This window comes from Cornus florida, unplaced genomic scaffold (assembly GCF_030987335.1).
Source record: "Cornus florida cultivar Cherokee Brave unplaced genomic scaffold, ASM3098733v1 CherokeeBrave_3.0.0_Hap2_Chr06, whole genome shotgun sequence".
Taxonomy (NCBI): domain Eukaryota; kingdom Viridiplantae; phylum Streptophyta; class Magnoliopsida; order Cornales; family Cornaceae; genus Cornus; species Cornus florida.
In genome coordinates, this window is record NW_026775576.1 from 100,535,153 (window position 1) to 100,552,270 (window position 17,118).

A 17,118-nucleotide genomic window follows, 5' to 3' on the forward strand; every position below is an offset into this window, starting at 1 on the left:
GACTCTAATATTTTGTAAATGTAAACTTAACTATTTTGAGAAACTTTAGTTTAACCAGTATAATATTGTAAATTATGGATTTTAAAACTTTAGCTACATTTATGGTTTGTAACTTGTTGTAACAGGATTGCTCCTTGTTTGGATGAGATGCAGGAAGGAATTTTTGATATGTATGTAATTATTTTTGGGAATATGATGTAATACTTGTATTGTGCGTTAGGACAGAATAGGTTATTTTTAAGGCCAGTAAAGCTATTGCATCTTTTTATGTATTTCAACAAGTTATAGAGGAACATTTTCTGCGGAGGCCATGCCGAAATTTTTTTATTTTATTATTATTATTTTAGTGTCTTTTGGGTCCTTACACACTAACCATTGGACCTGCTCTTAACTATTACCAAGTCGAAGAACCAACAGTTTCGAGAACTTGGGACAGTAATCCATGTGTATCAAAAATAAATTCTATAGGGGTAACTAGCTTTGTTAATTACCAAATTTTTGGTAACACAAACATGAGGCCTCAGAACATCAAGTTTCAATATAGCAATCTGTGTAACTTTTTCTCTTGATTGGGAAACCACCAGATTTTTAGAACAACCTTAGTAATAACCCATTAATGATCGTAACGAAAAGGGGAATGTTAATTGAAAACATAACCCTGGACCAATCTAAACCGAGGTGTGTATTAACAAAATAAAAATGAAAAATATATCAAGGAAAGGAGAGAGAAACTTTAGCAACAGATAAACAACTACATAAATCCCACTAATCCATAAAATCTTGTACACAATTCGGTCCTTGTATAATATTCACATAATAAGGAATCAATAAAATACGAGTGATGTACAGACTATATGTCAAAGGATTTTTACTTCTCCTTTGTTTTTCCTACTGTCTCGCTGGTAATGTCCCTCGATTTATTACAAATGTTCTTTTTCTAAATCCTCCAACAAGTAACTGTCACTAATGGTGCCCCTCTCCAATCCAGGACCAGCTTGTTGTTAGTGTCCCCTTCAACCCTCACCCCATACAGACTCTCCCCTTCTCTCACCATTTCTTTGGCTTCCATGAAGCTCTCTTTGCTCACTCTCCAACCCTCCAATCCAAACCCCGCTTGAAGATCACAACAATCCTTCATCTCCTCCCACTTTTGAGTCCATTCAATAGAAGAGACAAAAGGTGCCACAAACAGACATTCCATGGCAATTCTTGCTTCAAGATGAATTGGAAAACTCCGCTCAATTGATTCTATTAAAGTTTGGTAATGTGCCACATACCCATCAAGAAATGACTCAAAACTTGAGCAATTTCTTGTCTTCTCCCAAGCTTCTCCGTCACCAAAAGTTACCATACCCCTGGTGTTGTTGTTACCATTTGATGTATAGGCTAGCAAATCCTTTGCTACACTCATAAATTGCATAGCTTCTCTCCTGCTCCTCCCTCTCCCCATATGTGGAAGTCCCACGTTACAATTAAACACCAACCATTCTCTCCTCCCACCCCTTCTCTTCATTCTCTTTATCTCACTCACCACATCATGCAATTCCCTCTCTTCCAACTTTAACTTCACACCAAAAGCTCGCGCATGGTCGTACAGCCATCTCTGTGTCTCCTTGAACTTCCATCTTGAAGGGTCACAATCTGGATCCTCCGCGCTACATTTTATTGATGTCAGCCTAATCTCCCTTTGTTGTCCAATGGCTTCGATCATCGAAGACCATTGAACCCCTTCTCCCATGTCGAAGTCAATGATGTGTATGATCTCCGCCTCATGAGGCATGGCCTCAAGGATGGCCAAGTTGGCTGCAAAGTGAGCAAACTTGCCATATGGGAATATCTGGTAGAATGCCTTGAAAGCTGCATGGAAGTTCTTGCCGGCCTCTTGTCTGATGTAATCTTCTTCCTTGTCCAAAGGTTGGAATAAGTAGAACAAAAGGCGTTCCATGATTCCACCTACTGGACCGACTTTCTCACGTATGCATTCCACGATGGCCTCAGCGAGCTGTGTTTGTTCTTCCTCCGTGGCTTCACCATAAGCCTTGACTAGGTGAATTATGCTCAGTTCATTATCAATCTCCATGTCTTCAGTAGGCAAGATTAATGATGGTTGGATCGATGTCACATCCATCGACATGTCACTTGGTTCAATAGATGGGCTAAGCCTCCATTGATGTCCTCCATCAACTGATAGTTGTTGGGTAGGAACACTACCTTCACTGTCCTCCAAATATCCAGATATCTCTCCAATTTCACCACTCGAGATCGGTTCAAACTCCTCGAAATCTAGAAAGAAATCATCTGTTGATAAACTGATGTCCAGTTCATCAACATTTCTTGGAAAATGAATGAACTCATCGGAGAACATGGATGGGAAATTTGGGATCATAAGAGAAATGTCAGAGGAGTCCTCTGTTGTGGTGAAAGGAGGCGAGAAACCAGAGTGATCCATATGATCATTCATACCAAATAGGTAATAACCATTGTCATCAAGGGATGAATTTACGTTGTTGTTGAAGTGTGGCCATGTAGGTTCCATTTTTTGAAAACAATGTTGAAATGTGAGAAGTTTGGGTTGAATCCCAATTGTGACGAGGCTTTCTATTTATATCAACTGGGGAGATAGCAGAGTCCTACCCAAATGAGACGAGAGTTTCATTCCAACACAATTCCCAAACTGAGGCATGTTCCTCCTTGTCATTTTCTCTATCAAGAAGGGTTTTAATAATATTTGGGAATTGTAGCAATCCCCACCTTAACCAGATATGATATTGTCCGTTTTTTACTTTCTCAGATCAAAGACTTTCCAAGGTCACCCATCCTGATACTATTCTAGTAGCATGCTTAACTCTGAAGTTTTGATGGGTTCACGGCCATCACAACTTTAGCTGTAACTCGCTCGCACGCGCGCGTAGGGCTTGGCCCTGGTGCCCCTTTGGCACGGCAACGCCCATTTTTGTTTTTGACCGTTTTCTTCCGTCCGGATTTCGAATCAAGTGATTCTTAAGTCTATCTTTGTTAATTTTTCATTGTCTATCCAATGGTGTGCTCGGTAGCACCCATAATTTTCTAAAAATTATCGTTTTGCTCCTAGGGCTAAAATTGTCCGTTTTAAAATATCGCTTCCGCATTTTGTTTTCTTTTAAATTCCGTGACTTCATGGAAAGTCACTCTAGCGTTCTTGGGATACCGTTTATCCCTAAGAACTTTACTTTCTATGTTTTCGCTTCCGTATTCTGAATCCGCTATCGGGTCAACTTTCGGGTCACATTGACACTTTCGGGTTTGTGATAACCTATTACACCCACAAGGTCGCCACAAGAAGGGTGACAAACATTCAACATTCAGTGATAAATTTGACATAAGATGGATAATTATGCAAAGCAACAACAACAATATATATATATATATATATATATATATATATATATAAGTCTTTTATTATTATTATTATTATTGCAAAAGCCAATTACGTAGTAAATTAGTTCACATGAAATGAAGATTTAGGTAAAAGCTTAATTCCTCTTTTAAAGTCATTTGGATTTCTTTACTAAAGACCATAACGTTTGTATTTGTTAGCTTATCGAACTTTATTTAGCCTGATTAATTATTAAGTTTTTGGTTAATTAGGACTAAATTAATTGTTGGCCTCTTTCGCCATTTAACCGTCATCTTGTTGAATTATGAAATTACAGATGATGATACTTTGCAACTTCATAATAATTTCCATCTTAATGTCTCTAACAACTGTTTGGCTTTTATCTATTGTCCTTAATGAAGTGATTGCCTCTTGTAACCCTGTATTTGGAATATAATGTTTCGTTTCATTCATTGACTTATATTGTGGATCTTTCTTCGTCTTGTGATCAACGATAAGAATCTAAAACGAAAGTGCATTTACTGTGATATATGTGTATATATATGTATCAACCAAGAAATTTCTGGAAGGAAAAAAAAAAACAACAAAAGGTCAACGTTTATAGTTAATACAACTGGTATTTCAACAAATAATAAATTATACAGTACATTTTCTTCTGCCTACCATTGTTTTGGAGTTCAAAAGTTATAATACTGCAGATGATTTGGGAGAAGAGATCAGAGGTTGCACATGAATAAGGTTTCTATGCACACACGTCGCGTGTACAGACAAATACAAGTATATATTTGCGACCTTATAATTAATTTATTTACTTTTAAATCACTTTAAAGTACATTAGCAGAAAAAAAAATTTGTTGCACAAACAAGGTATAAAAGTGGTGAAATACATTAGGGGCACCTAAAGTTTCAATCATGAGTCATGACTTGTGAATGTGACATCAAAATTAATAGTATTATTATATGGCTTGAGTATTGAAACCGCTACAGCAAAATTTGCAAGTCATTTTCGAGATAATGATATGGAATAGCCGTTACAATTGCATATTGCAGCACAAAACAAAAGTAAGTTCTGGTCCTAGTCAAGCACGTTACATCAATGCTAACAACATTGATACACACATAACACACAGATTTATATATATATACACACATACGTATATAATTGCTAGCTTGTTGCTTTGTAACAATTAGAATTCAGAATATATTAGTAACGAACTCCATCAAAAGCACATAAAGTTGGCAGTAGTGTTTACGTGTGGCCGTCTTTTTCAAAGTAATTTTATGGAATAATCGTTTATATCAAAGAATGAAAAACACCTCATCAATCTAATGACATGCATCACAGACAAATTTAGAGAAAAAGTCATGCAAATGCGTAGGTGGAAACAGGGCTAGCTTGGCGTAATTGTTGTTTTTTGTTGTAACAAGTCATTGTCGGCCCGTGTGTTTTCTTTGAGTTGTTGAAACCATGCACAAATTCTATGGCATGGTTCACGGTCACAATGTAATAAATTCGAGCGAATATCGATATAAATTTGTCGAATCAATCAGTTTGTAGAGACGTGTAACGGTACCAGACCCGTAAAAAATAATTACGGATCAACCAATACGAACTGAATCTTAAATATTCTCCATCAGAGAGATATGTATACTCTCAAACTATTCATTTAGATCATTTTGAAACTCCAACTTTGTTTACAAATCAAACATAACACGGTTTTTGATCTCAAAGCAACATATATACTTTCGAAATGAAGTAATCTTATTGGTACACTGATCTGTCAATAGTAAAAAAAAAAAAACTTGTATATAGTAAAAAGACACTCGAACTTGTACATGGTAAATGAAGCCAAAAACATGTTCTTTACTAGTACTTTTCACACATTGATCCTTTTCCTCCAAACTTATCCATTCAAGGATAAAACAACACAAGTTGATAATTAAAAATTATACAATAAATCTAATTCAACCGGCAGATTCCATTTTATGACTACAAATTATATCAGAAAAAGACGATAAAAAAAGCAATTATAATATAACCTCTTGTCGTAGTTATATGAAAGTGAAAATATCCTACAATTAGCACCCATAACAGAGAATGAATTATGTATTAGCTCAATTGAGAGTGAATTAGGTTCATGTTGGTTTTTGTATCATTATGGACATGCATCATTGTGTGTGTGTGTGTGTGTTTGTGTGAGAGAGCGAGAGACTTGAAAAATTGTTAATAAAACCTTACAAAAATTCACAACACCTATTATAAAAATAAATTATAAATATATATAAACACTACGTATGGTTACACAAACAAACAGGCAAGCAATAAAATGACAAGTGCACGAAACATTGTAAATTTGCAGAGGTTAAGCTCTAAAATCTCTTTATATTATATTAATCTAAATTATTTGGTGCTGATGATAATATATATATATATATAGATATATATGCAAAACAACTGCGTATATATTGACTTTTTTAAACCAAACCCAGCGGATCATTGGACACTAGTCAATTCCAGTTGTGTGACCACCTGCGTGCAATAGCTTGAGCTAATTAAGGGGTAATTTCAATTTTCCAAAGATCAAATCTTTCAGTCAAATTATATGAATATGAGAATTTCATAGCAATGTTAATAACAACTTCATGGAACAAAACATTATAAATAATTATATATGGTGCGTGTTACAGCATAAGACAATGTAAGTCATTGTCTTCGTCATGTAATGCTACTACAATAGTTCATTAACATAACCATTACAATATAAATATATATATATATAGTAATAATAAAATACATCACAAGCACATAAAATTCTCGAGCTACTTATAATTGGAAGTCTTTTTCAAGGAAATAAATATGGAAAGGTCATTATAACGGTAAGAAATAAGTAATGTTTGTTTCATTTTCAAAGACTTTGTAGCAAGTATATTGCTTTATAAAACAAAATTGGGTTCTAGTCTAGTGTGGTCACGTACTCCATTACGTTATTACTAACTTTTACATAATTTTATATCTACATATCGTTCGGACCTACTATATACTAAAATTTATAATTCAGTAATATGTCATGTACTTGAGGAGTGTAAGGTTGAAGATTCAAGTCTCAGTAAAGAAATAAAATAAATGTGTATCAGATAAAATATAAAAATTAAAAGAAAAAAAAAAATTTAGACGATGTAACATTGCTATGAGAATTTCATAGCAATGTTAATAATAACTTCATGGAACAAAACATTATAAATATTATATATGGTGCGTGTGTTACAGCATAAGACAATGTAAGTCATTGTCTTCGTCATGTAATGCTACTACAATAGTTCATTAACATAACCATTACAATATAAAAATATATATATATAGTAATAATAAAATACATCACAAGCACATAAAATTCTCGAGCTACTTATAATTGGAAGTCTTTTTCAAGGAAATAAATATGGAAAGGTCATTATAACTGTAAGAAATAAGTAATGTTTGTTTCATTTTCAAAGACTTTGTAGCAAGTATATTGTTTTATAAAACAAAATTGGGTTCTAGTCTAGTGTGGTCACGTACTCCATTACGTTATTACTAACTTTTACATAATTTTATATCTACATATCGTTCGGACCTACTATATACTAAAATTTATAATTCAGTAATATGTCATGTACTTGAGGAGTGTAAGGTTGAAGATTCAAGTCTCAGTAAAGAAATAAAATAAATGTGTATCAGATAAAATATAAAAATTAAAAGAAAAAAAAAAATTTAGACGATGTAACATTGCTATGAGAATTTCATAGCAATGTTAATAATAACTTCATGGAACAAAACATTATAAATAATTATATATGGTGCGTGTGTTACAGCATAAGACAATGTAAGTCATTGTCTTCGTCATGTAATGCTACTACAATAGTTCATTAACATAACCATTACAATATAAAAATATATATATATAGTAATAATAAAATACATTTATAATTGGAAGTCTTTTTCAAGGAAATAAATATGGAAAGGTCATTATAACTGTAAGAAATAAGTAATGTTTGTTTCATTTTCAAAGACTTTGTAGCAAGTATATTGTTTTATAAAACAAAATTGGGTTCTAGTCTAGTGTGGTCACGTACTCCATTACGTTATTACTAACTTTTACATAATTTTATATCTACATATCGTTCGGACCTACTATATACTAAAATTTATAATTCAGTAATATGTCATGTACTTGAGGAGTGTAAGGTTGAAGATTCAATTCTCAGTAAAGAAATAAAATAAATGTGTATCAGATAAAATATAAAAATTAAAAGAAAAAAAAAAATTTAGACGATGTAACATTGCTATGAGAATTTCATAGCAATGTTAATAATAACTTCATGGAACAAAACATTATAAATAATTATATATGGTGCGTGTGTTACAGCATAAGACAATGTAAGTCATTGCCTTCGTCATGTAATGCTACTACAATAGTTCATTAACATAACCATTACAATATAAAAATATATATATATAGTAATAATAAAATACATCACAAGCACATAAAATTCTCGAGCTACTTATAATTGGAAGTCTTTTTCAAGGAAATAAATATGGAAAGGTCATTATAACTGTAAGAAATAAGTAATGTTTGTTTCATTTTCAAAGACTTTGCAGCAAGTATATTGCTCTATAAAACAAAATTAGGTTCTAGTCTAGTGTGGTCACGTACTTCATTACGTCATTACCAACTTTTGCATAATTTTATATCTACATATCGTTCGGACCTACTACATACTAAAATTTATAATTCAGTAATATGTCATCTACTTGAGAAGTGTAAGGTTGAAGATTCAAGTCTCAGTAAAGAAATAAAATAAATGTGTATCAGATAAAATATAAAAATTAAAAGAAAAAAAAAAATTTAGACGATGTAACATTGCTATGAGAATTTCATAGCAACGTTAATAATAACTTCATGGAACAAAACATTATAAATAATTATATATGGGGTGTGTATTACAGCATAAGACGATGTAAGTCATTGTCTTGGTCATGTAATGCTACTACTACAACAGTCCATTAACATATTGCTTGTAGTATTCAAACCATTACAATATAAAAATATATATATACTAATAATAAAATACATCACAAGCACTTAAAATTCTTGAGCTGCTTATAATTGGAAGTCGTTTTTCAAGGAAATAAATATGGAAAGGTCATTATAACTGTAATGAAATAAGAAATGTTTGTTTCATTTTCGAAGACTTTGCAGCAAGCATATTACTCTATAAAATAAAATTGGGTTCTAATCTGGTCAGTGGTCACGGACGTCCGTTATGTCATTACCAACTTTTTTATAATTTTATAATTTAATACCATGTCATATATCTACTTCAAGAATGTAAGATTGAAGATTCAAGTCTCGGTAAAGAAATAAAATAGATGTGTATTAGATAAAATATAAAAAATAAAAGAAAAAAAAAAATTGCTTAAAACTTCCAAAATATTAAAATACAAGATAGAGAAGTAATGTAGTAATTAAAGAGCAAATAATGTAAATTATCACACATGGTGAATATGGAACAGTTCTTACATGCATGTCCAACAATAGAAAATAAAACAGAATGTTTGTCTCTCCTGAAATCAAACATGCGACTCATATAACATAATATACGTACTTTGATAACATGAAGCCAAAAACACAGATTATTAATCAAGATTCTGTCTCTCTACTTATCCATTCAAGAGTAAAACAATATGTGTGGGTAATTAACAATACAATTATGTAATTCAACCGGCAGATCCCATCTTATGGCATTTAATTAAATCATGAAGAAACCACTTAAATAAATAACTTCTATATATATATATATATATATATATATCTTACAATTAGCAAAATGTACTTTCAGTAATGTTTCTCGCAGACCATCAGATGCAGAGAATGTGTCGTAAAAGCTACACATCCCATTAAATACATGCATATTAGTGTGTGAAGAAGATTAAGGCACCAAATTTTGTCATATTCATCAGTAACAGACTATTTGGACACATTTCATAGTATGTACCTTTTTAGTCAAAGATGAAAAGTAACTACATTCCCACAATTGAGGAATATCCTATTTCCTGGACTATAAGACCACAATCAATCATAAAAACAGTCGTTGATTATTATTATTAATTAAAAAAACTTACACATCAGAAAGGGTCTGACATGGCGAATCCAATGACTTGGCAGGAAAATATCCCATCGCTCACTATATAAAGATATGCAAATAGACAAATTCAGGTGTTATAAACGTTTAAAACTCAAAATCTCAATTTACACACGTCATCCAAAAATTATCTCATTAAAAAACAATCACAAATTTGCAACCAGTGGACATCACTTGCCTGAGTTTATTTACATTGCAATAAAATCTCTACACTTCCTGCAATAAGTTGCTTTCAAAAACACTTATTTTAAATCAAAAACAAGCATGAAAAATATTTTAGCACACAATTGTTGTAGAGCACATGAATCAAACCTAACCAGACAACAATTTCTTCCCTTACATTCAAATACCAACAAGTTTAATTCAATTATCCCCATCAAGAGTTGTAATTCGTATCATTGTCATAATATCCAAAAAAATATTAATTAATTAATTAATTTACAGATTGCATTGGATTCACCAACCGAAAAAAAATAAAAAATTGCATTGGATACTAAATAAGAATTTAGAAAAACATGAATACGTGGAGTGGGTTAATAAAATGTTAAAGAGTCCTATAAAATGAATTTAAAAATCCTTATGCGGGAATAAATTAAGTTAAGAAACATATACACACATAAAAGCAAACAATAAAATATTTAGACAGAAAAAGACAAGTTAAAAACATTGCTAATTTGCAGGGAGTCACGTCAAACACTTTGTTTTAAGACTTCTTTTATATTATATTAACCAAATCGGTTTGGTGCTAGACGGCTAACAATTACAAAATGATACACAACATATTATTCTTATACCAAAATATAGATGAAATGAACAATTAGACATTAATTAAGAATACCGGCCGAAATGGTTCGAACTAAAGGGTGATGCAAGTAATTGTTCAGTCAAATGGGTTTATCCGATAACCTATATTCCATATTCCACACATATAGTGATTTAGGGATAGACCTTATAGCTAGCAATTTTGCTCTCAAAAGCAAGATAAATAATATAAAATGTTATCCAGGAGCATTGACGATTAAATTAATTTAGAAAACTCTTCAAATCAGTCGTGCAGATCCTTGACTCCTTATACCAATCAATGAGCATGACCCTATGGTGACATGAAGCCAAAAACACACAGTTTTTACTACATTTTAACAGATTCATGGATAAAACAGCATAGGTTGATAATTAAGAATACAGTAAAAATATAGAATGAACCAGAGATCCCATTTTATGGCCCCTAATTAGATCATAATATAAAATCCCCTGTAGCAGTGACACAGCAAATAAAATATCTTACAATTAGCAATGCATACCAAAGAAGTATCAGGAGAGTTGAAATGGTTCACTAATTCTGTATATGATTGTTTCAATAGTTCACTAACTCTGCATAAAGTAAGATAAAATATCTTAATGTAAAAAGGTATTCTCCTCCCAAATAAATGTGTATGAGATGGTCTAAAAATGACTAAAATGGAGATTAAATCAGATCCAGTGCCATTACAAATGATTAAATATATTCTTTGAAAACAATAGTGTGACTAAGCAATGGGTTAAACAGTTTTCAACTGAAGTGAGGTGGACATGGAAAAAGTGTACAGCTAAAGCTGTGTCACCATGGGGTTCTCACAGAGGATGCTCCCGGAACCCTTACAGTGTGCCACATTCTGCAGTCCAATGTAAAATGAACCAGTAGCTAGTGTCACGCCCTCAGTGAAGGTCAGTGATATTTGTCAGTGGCAATCAAATAAATTGTAGAACTAAAGCTACCAAAAACCATCATCAAATGCAGATAACATTACATAAAAGCTACACATTTCATTCATTGATTGAAATCATACTGTGGAAAGAGAAACTAAGACACCCAATATTTGTCATATCCATCAGCAATAGACAGTCAACACACTTCATAGTAAATTACCCATTTAGCATAAGATGACAGATTAATGCTACATTAACTATATTACTAAAGATAAGGGAGATCCAATTTTCTGGACTTCAACAAACCATAAGAGCAGTCATCAACGATTATACAAATAACTTGGACATCACCATCACTTAAGGTCTGACATGGCAAATCTAATAAAATTTGGTTTGATTTAGGTTTAGCATGGTGAGGTCATTATGGTAATGATCCAAAAAATGATGATACAAATAAATAATTGAAAGATTATACTGGATTCACCTACCTAGAAAAACATTATTGTATTAGGTTCTGAATATGATATGACGAAATTCATATACGTTCAATTGACTTAATAAATTGCAAATAAGAACACTGCAAAATAAATACAATACTCCTTAAATGTAAATAAATAAACATGTATAGGCACACAATGACAAAAGTTTAAAACATTATAATACGTAGGAGGTTATGTCGTTTAATCTAAGACTTCTTTATCAATCAACCCACTTGGTTGCAAGGATTTAAAAATGATACAACCAAATATTTATATCAACTCCTTTAACCCACAAATTCTACAACATGAGTCACTTCTAATTAAGAACACCAACTGAAATGGCTCAAACTAGTTAAGAGATAATCTTCATTTTCTTATGAGCAAATTACTGTTCAATCAGATCTGTATGACTATAGCTACAAGTTCATATTGAAAAACAAAAAATTCCTATTTCAAACGATGTTGTCCTAACTATTTTAGTTCACCTACATGTATCGAGTTCACCATTCTTATTCTTAGTATTCATGTTCAAAAAAGTCTGGTCAAAATTCTTCACAAACTCTCAGTTACCTAATGCAAACCTCGTCCTATTCTTCAATTTCCAAGTTATACAAGAAAGAAACTAAACACAGCAAGGACCGAGTTAAAAACAAAAATTAAATCAGGAAATTTTCCAGTCAATTTAATTAGTCCGTAAGAGAATATCCATATTAGGCCACCCCAGCATTCCTCACTTCCAACACAACCAAATATATAGAAAACAACAAAAGAATAAGGACTGTAAACCAATTTAGGGCTAAAAGTATGAAACAACTAACAAGTCAAGGAGTGTTGAATACTAATCTGGTTTTTGATCTTGATGCAATACTCCTTAATTATATGTGAATAAATAAACATGTATAGGGCACACAATGACAAAAGTTTAAAACATTATCATATGTAGGAGGTTGTGTCAAACTGTTTAATCTAAGACTTCATTATCAATCAACTGAGTTGGTGCCAATGATTAAAAAATGATACAAACAAATATTTATGTCAACTACTTTAACCCACGCACTCTACAACATGAGTCACTTTTAATTAAGGACACCAACTGAAATGGCACAAACTGGTTGAGGGATAACCTTCATTTTCTTATGATCAAACTACCGTTCAATCAGATCTGTATGACTATAGATACAAGTTCATATTGAAAAACAAAAAATTCCTAATTCAAACAGCATTGTCCTAACTACTTTAGATCATCTACATGTATCAAGTTCACCATTCTTATTCTTGGTATTCATGTTCAAAAAAGTCTAGTCAAAATTCTTCACAAACTGTCAGACTGTCAGTTACCTAATGCAAACCTCAACCTATTCTTGAATTTCCAAGTTGTATAAGAACGAAACTAAACAGTAAACACAAGAAGGACCGAGTTTTAAAAAATAACAATAATAAGGGAATTTTCCAGTCAATTTAATAAGTCGGTAAGAGAATATCCATATTAGGCCACCCCAACAATGAGCCAACATTCCTCGCTTCCAACACAACTAAAAATATAGATAACAACAAAAGAATAAGGAATATAAACCAATTTAGGGCTAAAAGTATGAAACAACTAACAAGTCAAGGAATGTTGAATACTAATCTGGTTTTTTATCTTGATGAAAACATCAACAGGGACTTGGAGAAAAAGATTGCATGTAATGCAATACTCCTTAATTATATGTGAATAAATAAACATGTATAGAGCACACAATGACAAAAGTTCAAAACATTATAATATGCAGGAGGTTATGTCAAACTGTTTAATCTAAGACTTCTTTATCAATAAAATGACTTGGTGCCAATGATTAAAAAATGATACAAACAAATATTTACAGCATGAGTAACTTTTAATTAAGAACACCAACTAAAATGGCACAAACTATGATGAACTTCATTTTCTTATGAGAAAATGACTGTTTAAGCAGATCTGTATGATTGTAGATACAAGTTCATCATATTAAGGGTAGTTTGAAAAACAAAAAATTCCTATAATTCAATCAGCTTTGTCCCTAACTATTTTAGGTCATCTACATGTAACAATTTCACCATTCTTATTCTTAGTATTCATGTTCAAAAGACTATTGACAAAATTTCTCCACAAAGTTATATTACCTAATGCAATTATGCAAATCTGGTCTTATCCTTGAATTACCAAGGTGTATAACAATGACACTAAACACCGCAAGGACAGAGTTAAAAACAAAAATTAAATCAGGAAATTTTCCAGTCAATTTAACAAGTCGGTAAGACAATATCCATATTAGACCACCCCAACTTTCCCCACTTCCAACACAACCAAATACATAGGTAACAACAAAAGAACAAGGACTATAAACCAAATGAGAGCTAAAAGTATGAAACAACTAACAAATCAAGGAGTGTTGAATACTAATCCAGTTTTTGATCTTGATGACATCAACAGGGACTTGAAGAAAAAGATTGAATGTGATGCAATACAATTTGGTTGTCCTTTACTGTTGGAAGTTATTGGATTACCAATCAGAATGCCCACCCAGAGGCCAGGTGTCATTGTATAAGAAGTTACTTCACCAAGAAGAAGACTTGTGGGGCCCAAATTTCTCATTGAAAGGTTATTATTTTGAAAAGACATGAATAGTTATCTAATCTCTTGATTAAAACATATTAAAATAAAGAGAATGTATACAGCTTACCAACTTCCAGGAAGACTCCAAGAAAAGGAAGAGGACTCAGCAGGGAACTTGTTGGGGGTAAAACTCTGTAGAAACCATGTTGAGAGTCATTGGGTAGCTTCCTTCTCTCTCTATTTCCTCTAATATTTTAATTCTCTATTTCCTCTAATATTTTAATTTAAACTTTGTATCAACATTGTTCACCAGTTATATATAAATACACACACCAGCAAGACCTATCATCAAAACTCACAAGTCTTCCTGCCCTGTAGATATCCTCAAAAAAAAACAATGATGCAAACTGAACTTTTTCAGCCATCATGGCCATTCTACAACATTATGGAGTCAACTTCTGATCAAGTTGGACTGTATGATCTGCAGATGGATGGCCATGTGGGTGATCATGAATTCTCTCCCTCATTCACCACAACTGAGGACTCCTCTGGGATTTCCTCAGACCTGTTTTTTCAACCCATGTTCTCCAATGAGTTTGTCAAATTTCCAATTTCAAATGATGAACTGCAATCTATGGAGAATATTGCACATGATATGGAAGGGTTTGAGCCTATTTTAAATCAAATTGAAGATATTTGTAGTTGGTTGGGTGAAAGCGAGGGTGAAGCAAGTTTTCCTTCACAACTGTCTGTTGAAGGAGAAGATGTGTGGAGTCCTGGCCTGTCAATGAAATCTAGTGAGGCCTCGACAGTCATACCATCGGAGAACCTCTCATTAGTACTGCCAGCAGATGACATGGAAATTGATAACCAATTGAGCATCCATCATCTGCTTCAGGCATATGGAGAAGCCATGGAGATGGAACAGAGAGAGCTCATGGAGGTGATTGCAAAATCCATAGGCGAGAAAATTAACCCAATTGGTGAAACGCTGGAACGTCTTGCATTTAACTTATTCCAATCCACAGAGAAGGAAGGCGACTACCTAAAAGAGGAGTCAAGCAAGAACTTTGAGGCAGCTTTCATGGCGTTCTACCAAATATTCCCATATGGCAGGTTTGCTCACTTTGCAGCAAACTCAGCCATCCTTGAAGCTATACCAGGTGATGCAGAGACAGTCCACATAGTGGACTTTGATATGGGAGAAGGGATTCAGTGGCCTCCAATGATTGAAACCCTTGGGCGGCTAGGAAAGGCAGTTAGATTGACATCGATAAAGTCATGGGAGGAGGATTATAGTTGTTCTCCTTCACAGTGGAGATTTGAGGAGACCAGGAAGAGGCTCTGTGATCATGCAAGGTCTTTTGGTTCACAGTTAAGGGTTGAGGAGATGGGTATTGAGGATTTGGTGAGTGAGATAAAGAAGATGAAGACAAGGGGTGGTGGAAGGGAATGGTTAGCCTTTAACTGCATGGTGGGGCTTCCACATATGGGAAGGAGAAGGAGTAGAAGTCATGTTACGGACTTTCTAAGAGTAGCCAAGGAATTATTGGCCAATTCTGCAACTACTGGAGTCATAGCCATTGGTGATGGAGATGCTGCAGAGAGATTGAAAAATTGCTCCGGATATAGTTCATTCTTCAACGGGAATGTAACGTATTACCAAGCCCTGTGTGAATCAATGGAGTGGAATTTCCCCATACATCTTGCAGATGCAAGAACAGCCATTGAGAGTCTCTTTGTGGCACCATATGTCTCTAATCTTTCTTGGTTTCAAAAGTGGGAGGAGACGAGGGAATTTTCTGATCTTCAGACAGGAGTGGGGTTGGAGGGTCGTAGACTAAGCATGGCAAACTTAATGGAAGCCAAAGAGATAGTGAAAGGAGAGAGTTCCTACAAGGTTAAGATTGAAGGACAGAACGCGAATGAAATGGTTCTGGAATGGAGCGGAACCCCATTAGTGAGAGTATCCACCTGGATATAGGAAACACAGAAGCCAAAAATTGAAGGCAAATCATATACCACAATTTCTTTCTTTTCAGTATATGTACTTAATATGCACAGATACTGTATATTTCAGGTTGTATAGATTGATTAATGTGAATTATGAAAACATTTTAGGAAGTTAATAATGGATACAAGAGATGTCACTTGTGTAGTCACCTTTACTGTTCACTTTGACAAATACTTGCTCAATGGATGGAGCCAAATCCCTCTTCCCACCCCCTTATCACCATAGCCAAAGGACGGCGAACAACATCCTTTTCAGTACCAAAAATTTTCATTGATCAATTTAACAAGCAGACATAACACCATACTTAAGTTTGAAATAGTATTCCAAAAAATTATGTTGCTTATGGAGGGTCACCATTAACTTTCAAAGGATGTCATGAATCAACAAAGACAAAGGCATGAATCAAGCCCACAAGCATGAAAACCAGGACTGTCTCCATAATTCTATTTTTCCTTAAAAGGTGGGGGAGGTGGAGAGACTTTTATAATTGAGGCTTTGTTTGTGAATAAGACGAACGTTGTAGGTTAGACGCAGAGGGAGTCCTATGTGTCTAAATTCACTCACTACAAGTTGGGGTAAGAGCAGAGGGTCCAACCCCATATAGAACAGAAAATCACAATCATGTCAATTATATGAAAGATTAGAGTTCGTATAATAGAGATCCTTCTTTCAGTTGTAAACAAATTTCAAATTAAGGTGAGCAATGTAAGTTTTTTTAGTCGAAGTGTTTGGTTTCAGAGTGTGTAGCTCACCTCCCTCTTAAAATGAGATTGCCATCCTTTAATGAGTTGAAAGCGGATATGTGAAG

General features: G+C 33.4%; 2 protein-coding genes across 2 annotated transcripts; one reads left to right on the forward strand and one right to left on the reverse strand.

The window, feature by feature from the left end:
• Positions 1-937: 937 nt before the first annotated feature.
• Positions 938-2,536, reverse strand: LOC132314722 (protein NODULATION SIGNALING PATHWAY 2-like). Its single transcript, XM_059813545.1, has one exon. It carries the CDS (start codon positions 2,534-2,536, stop codon positions 938-940), a length of 1,599 nt encoding a protein of 532 aa, XP_059669528.1.
• A 12,205-nt stretch (positions 2,537-14,741) lies between these two features.
• Positions 14,742-16,390, forward strand: LOC132314723 (protein NODULATION SIGNALING PATHWAY 2-like). The gene has a single exon (XM_059813546.1). It carries the CDS (start codon positions 14,742-14,744, stop codon positions 16,278-16,280), a length of 1,539 nt encoding a protein of 512 aa, XP_059669529.1. The 3' UTR covers positions 16,281-16,390.
• Positions 16,391-17,118: the final 728 nt, after the last annotated feature.

Bases quoted from the DNA above. Each gene is read 5' to 3' on its own strand.
- LOC132314722 (XM_059813545.1), bottom strand. From the start codon at position 2,536: ATGGAACCTACATGGCCACACTTCAACAACAACGTAAATTCATCCCTT.
- LOC132314723 (XM_059813546.1), top strand. From the start codon at position 14,742: ATGGAGTCAACTTCTGATCAAGTTGGACTGTATGATCTGCAGATGGAT.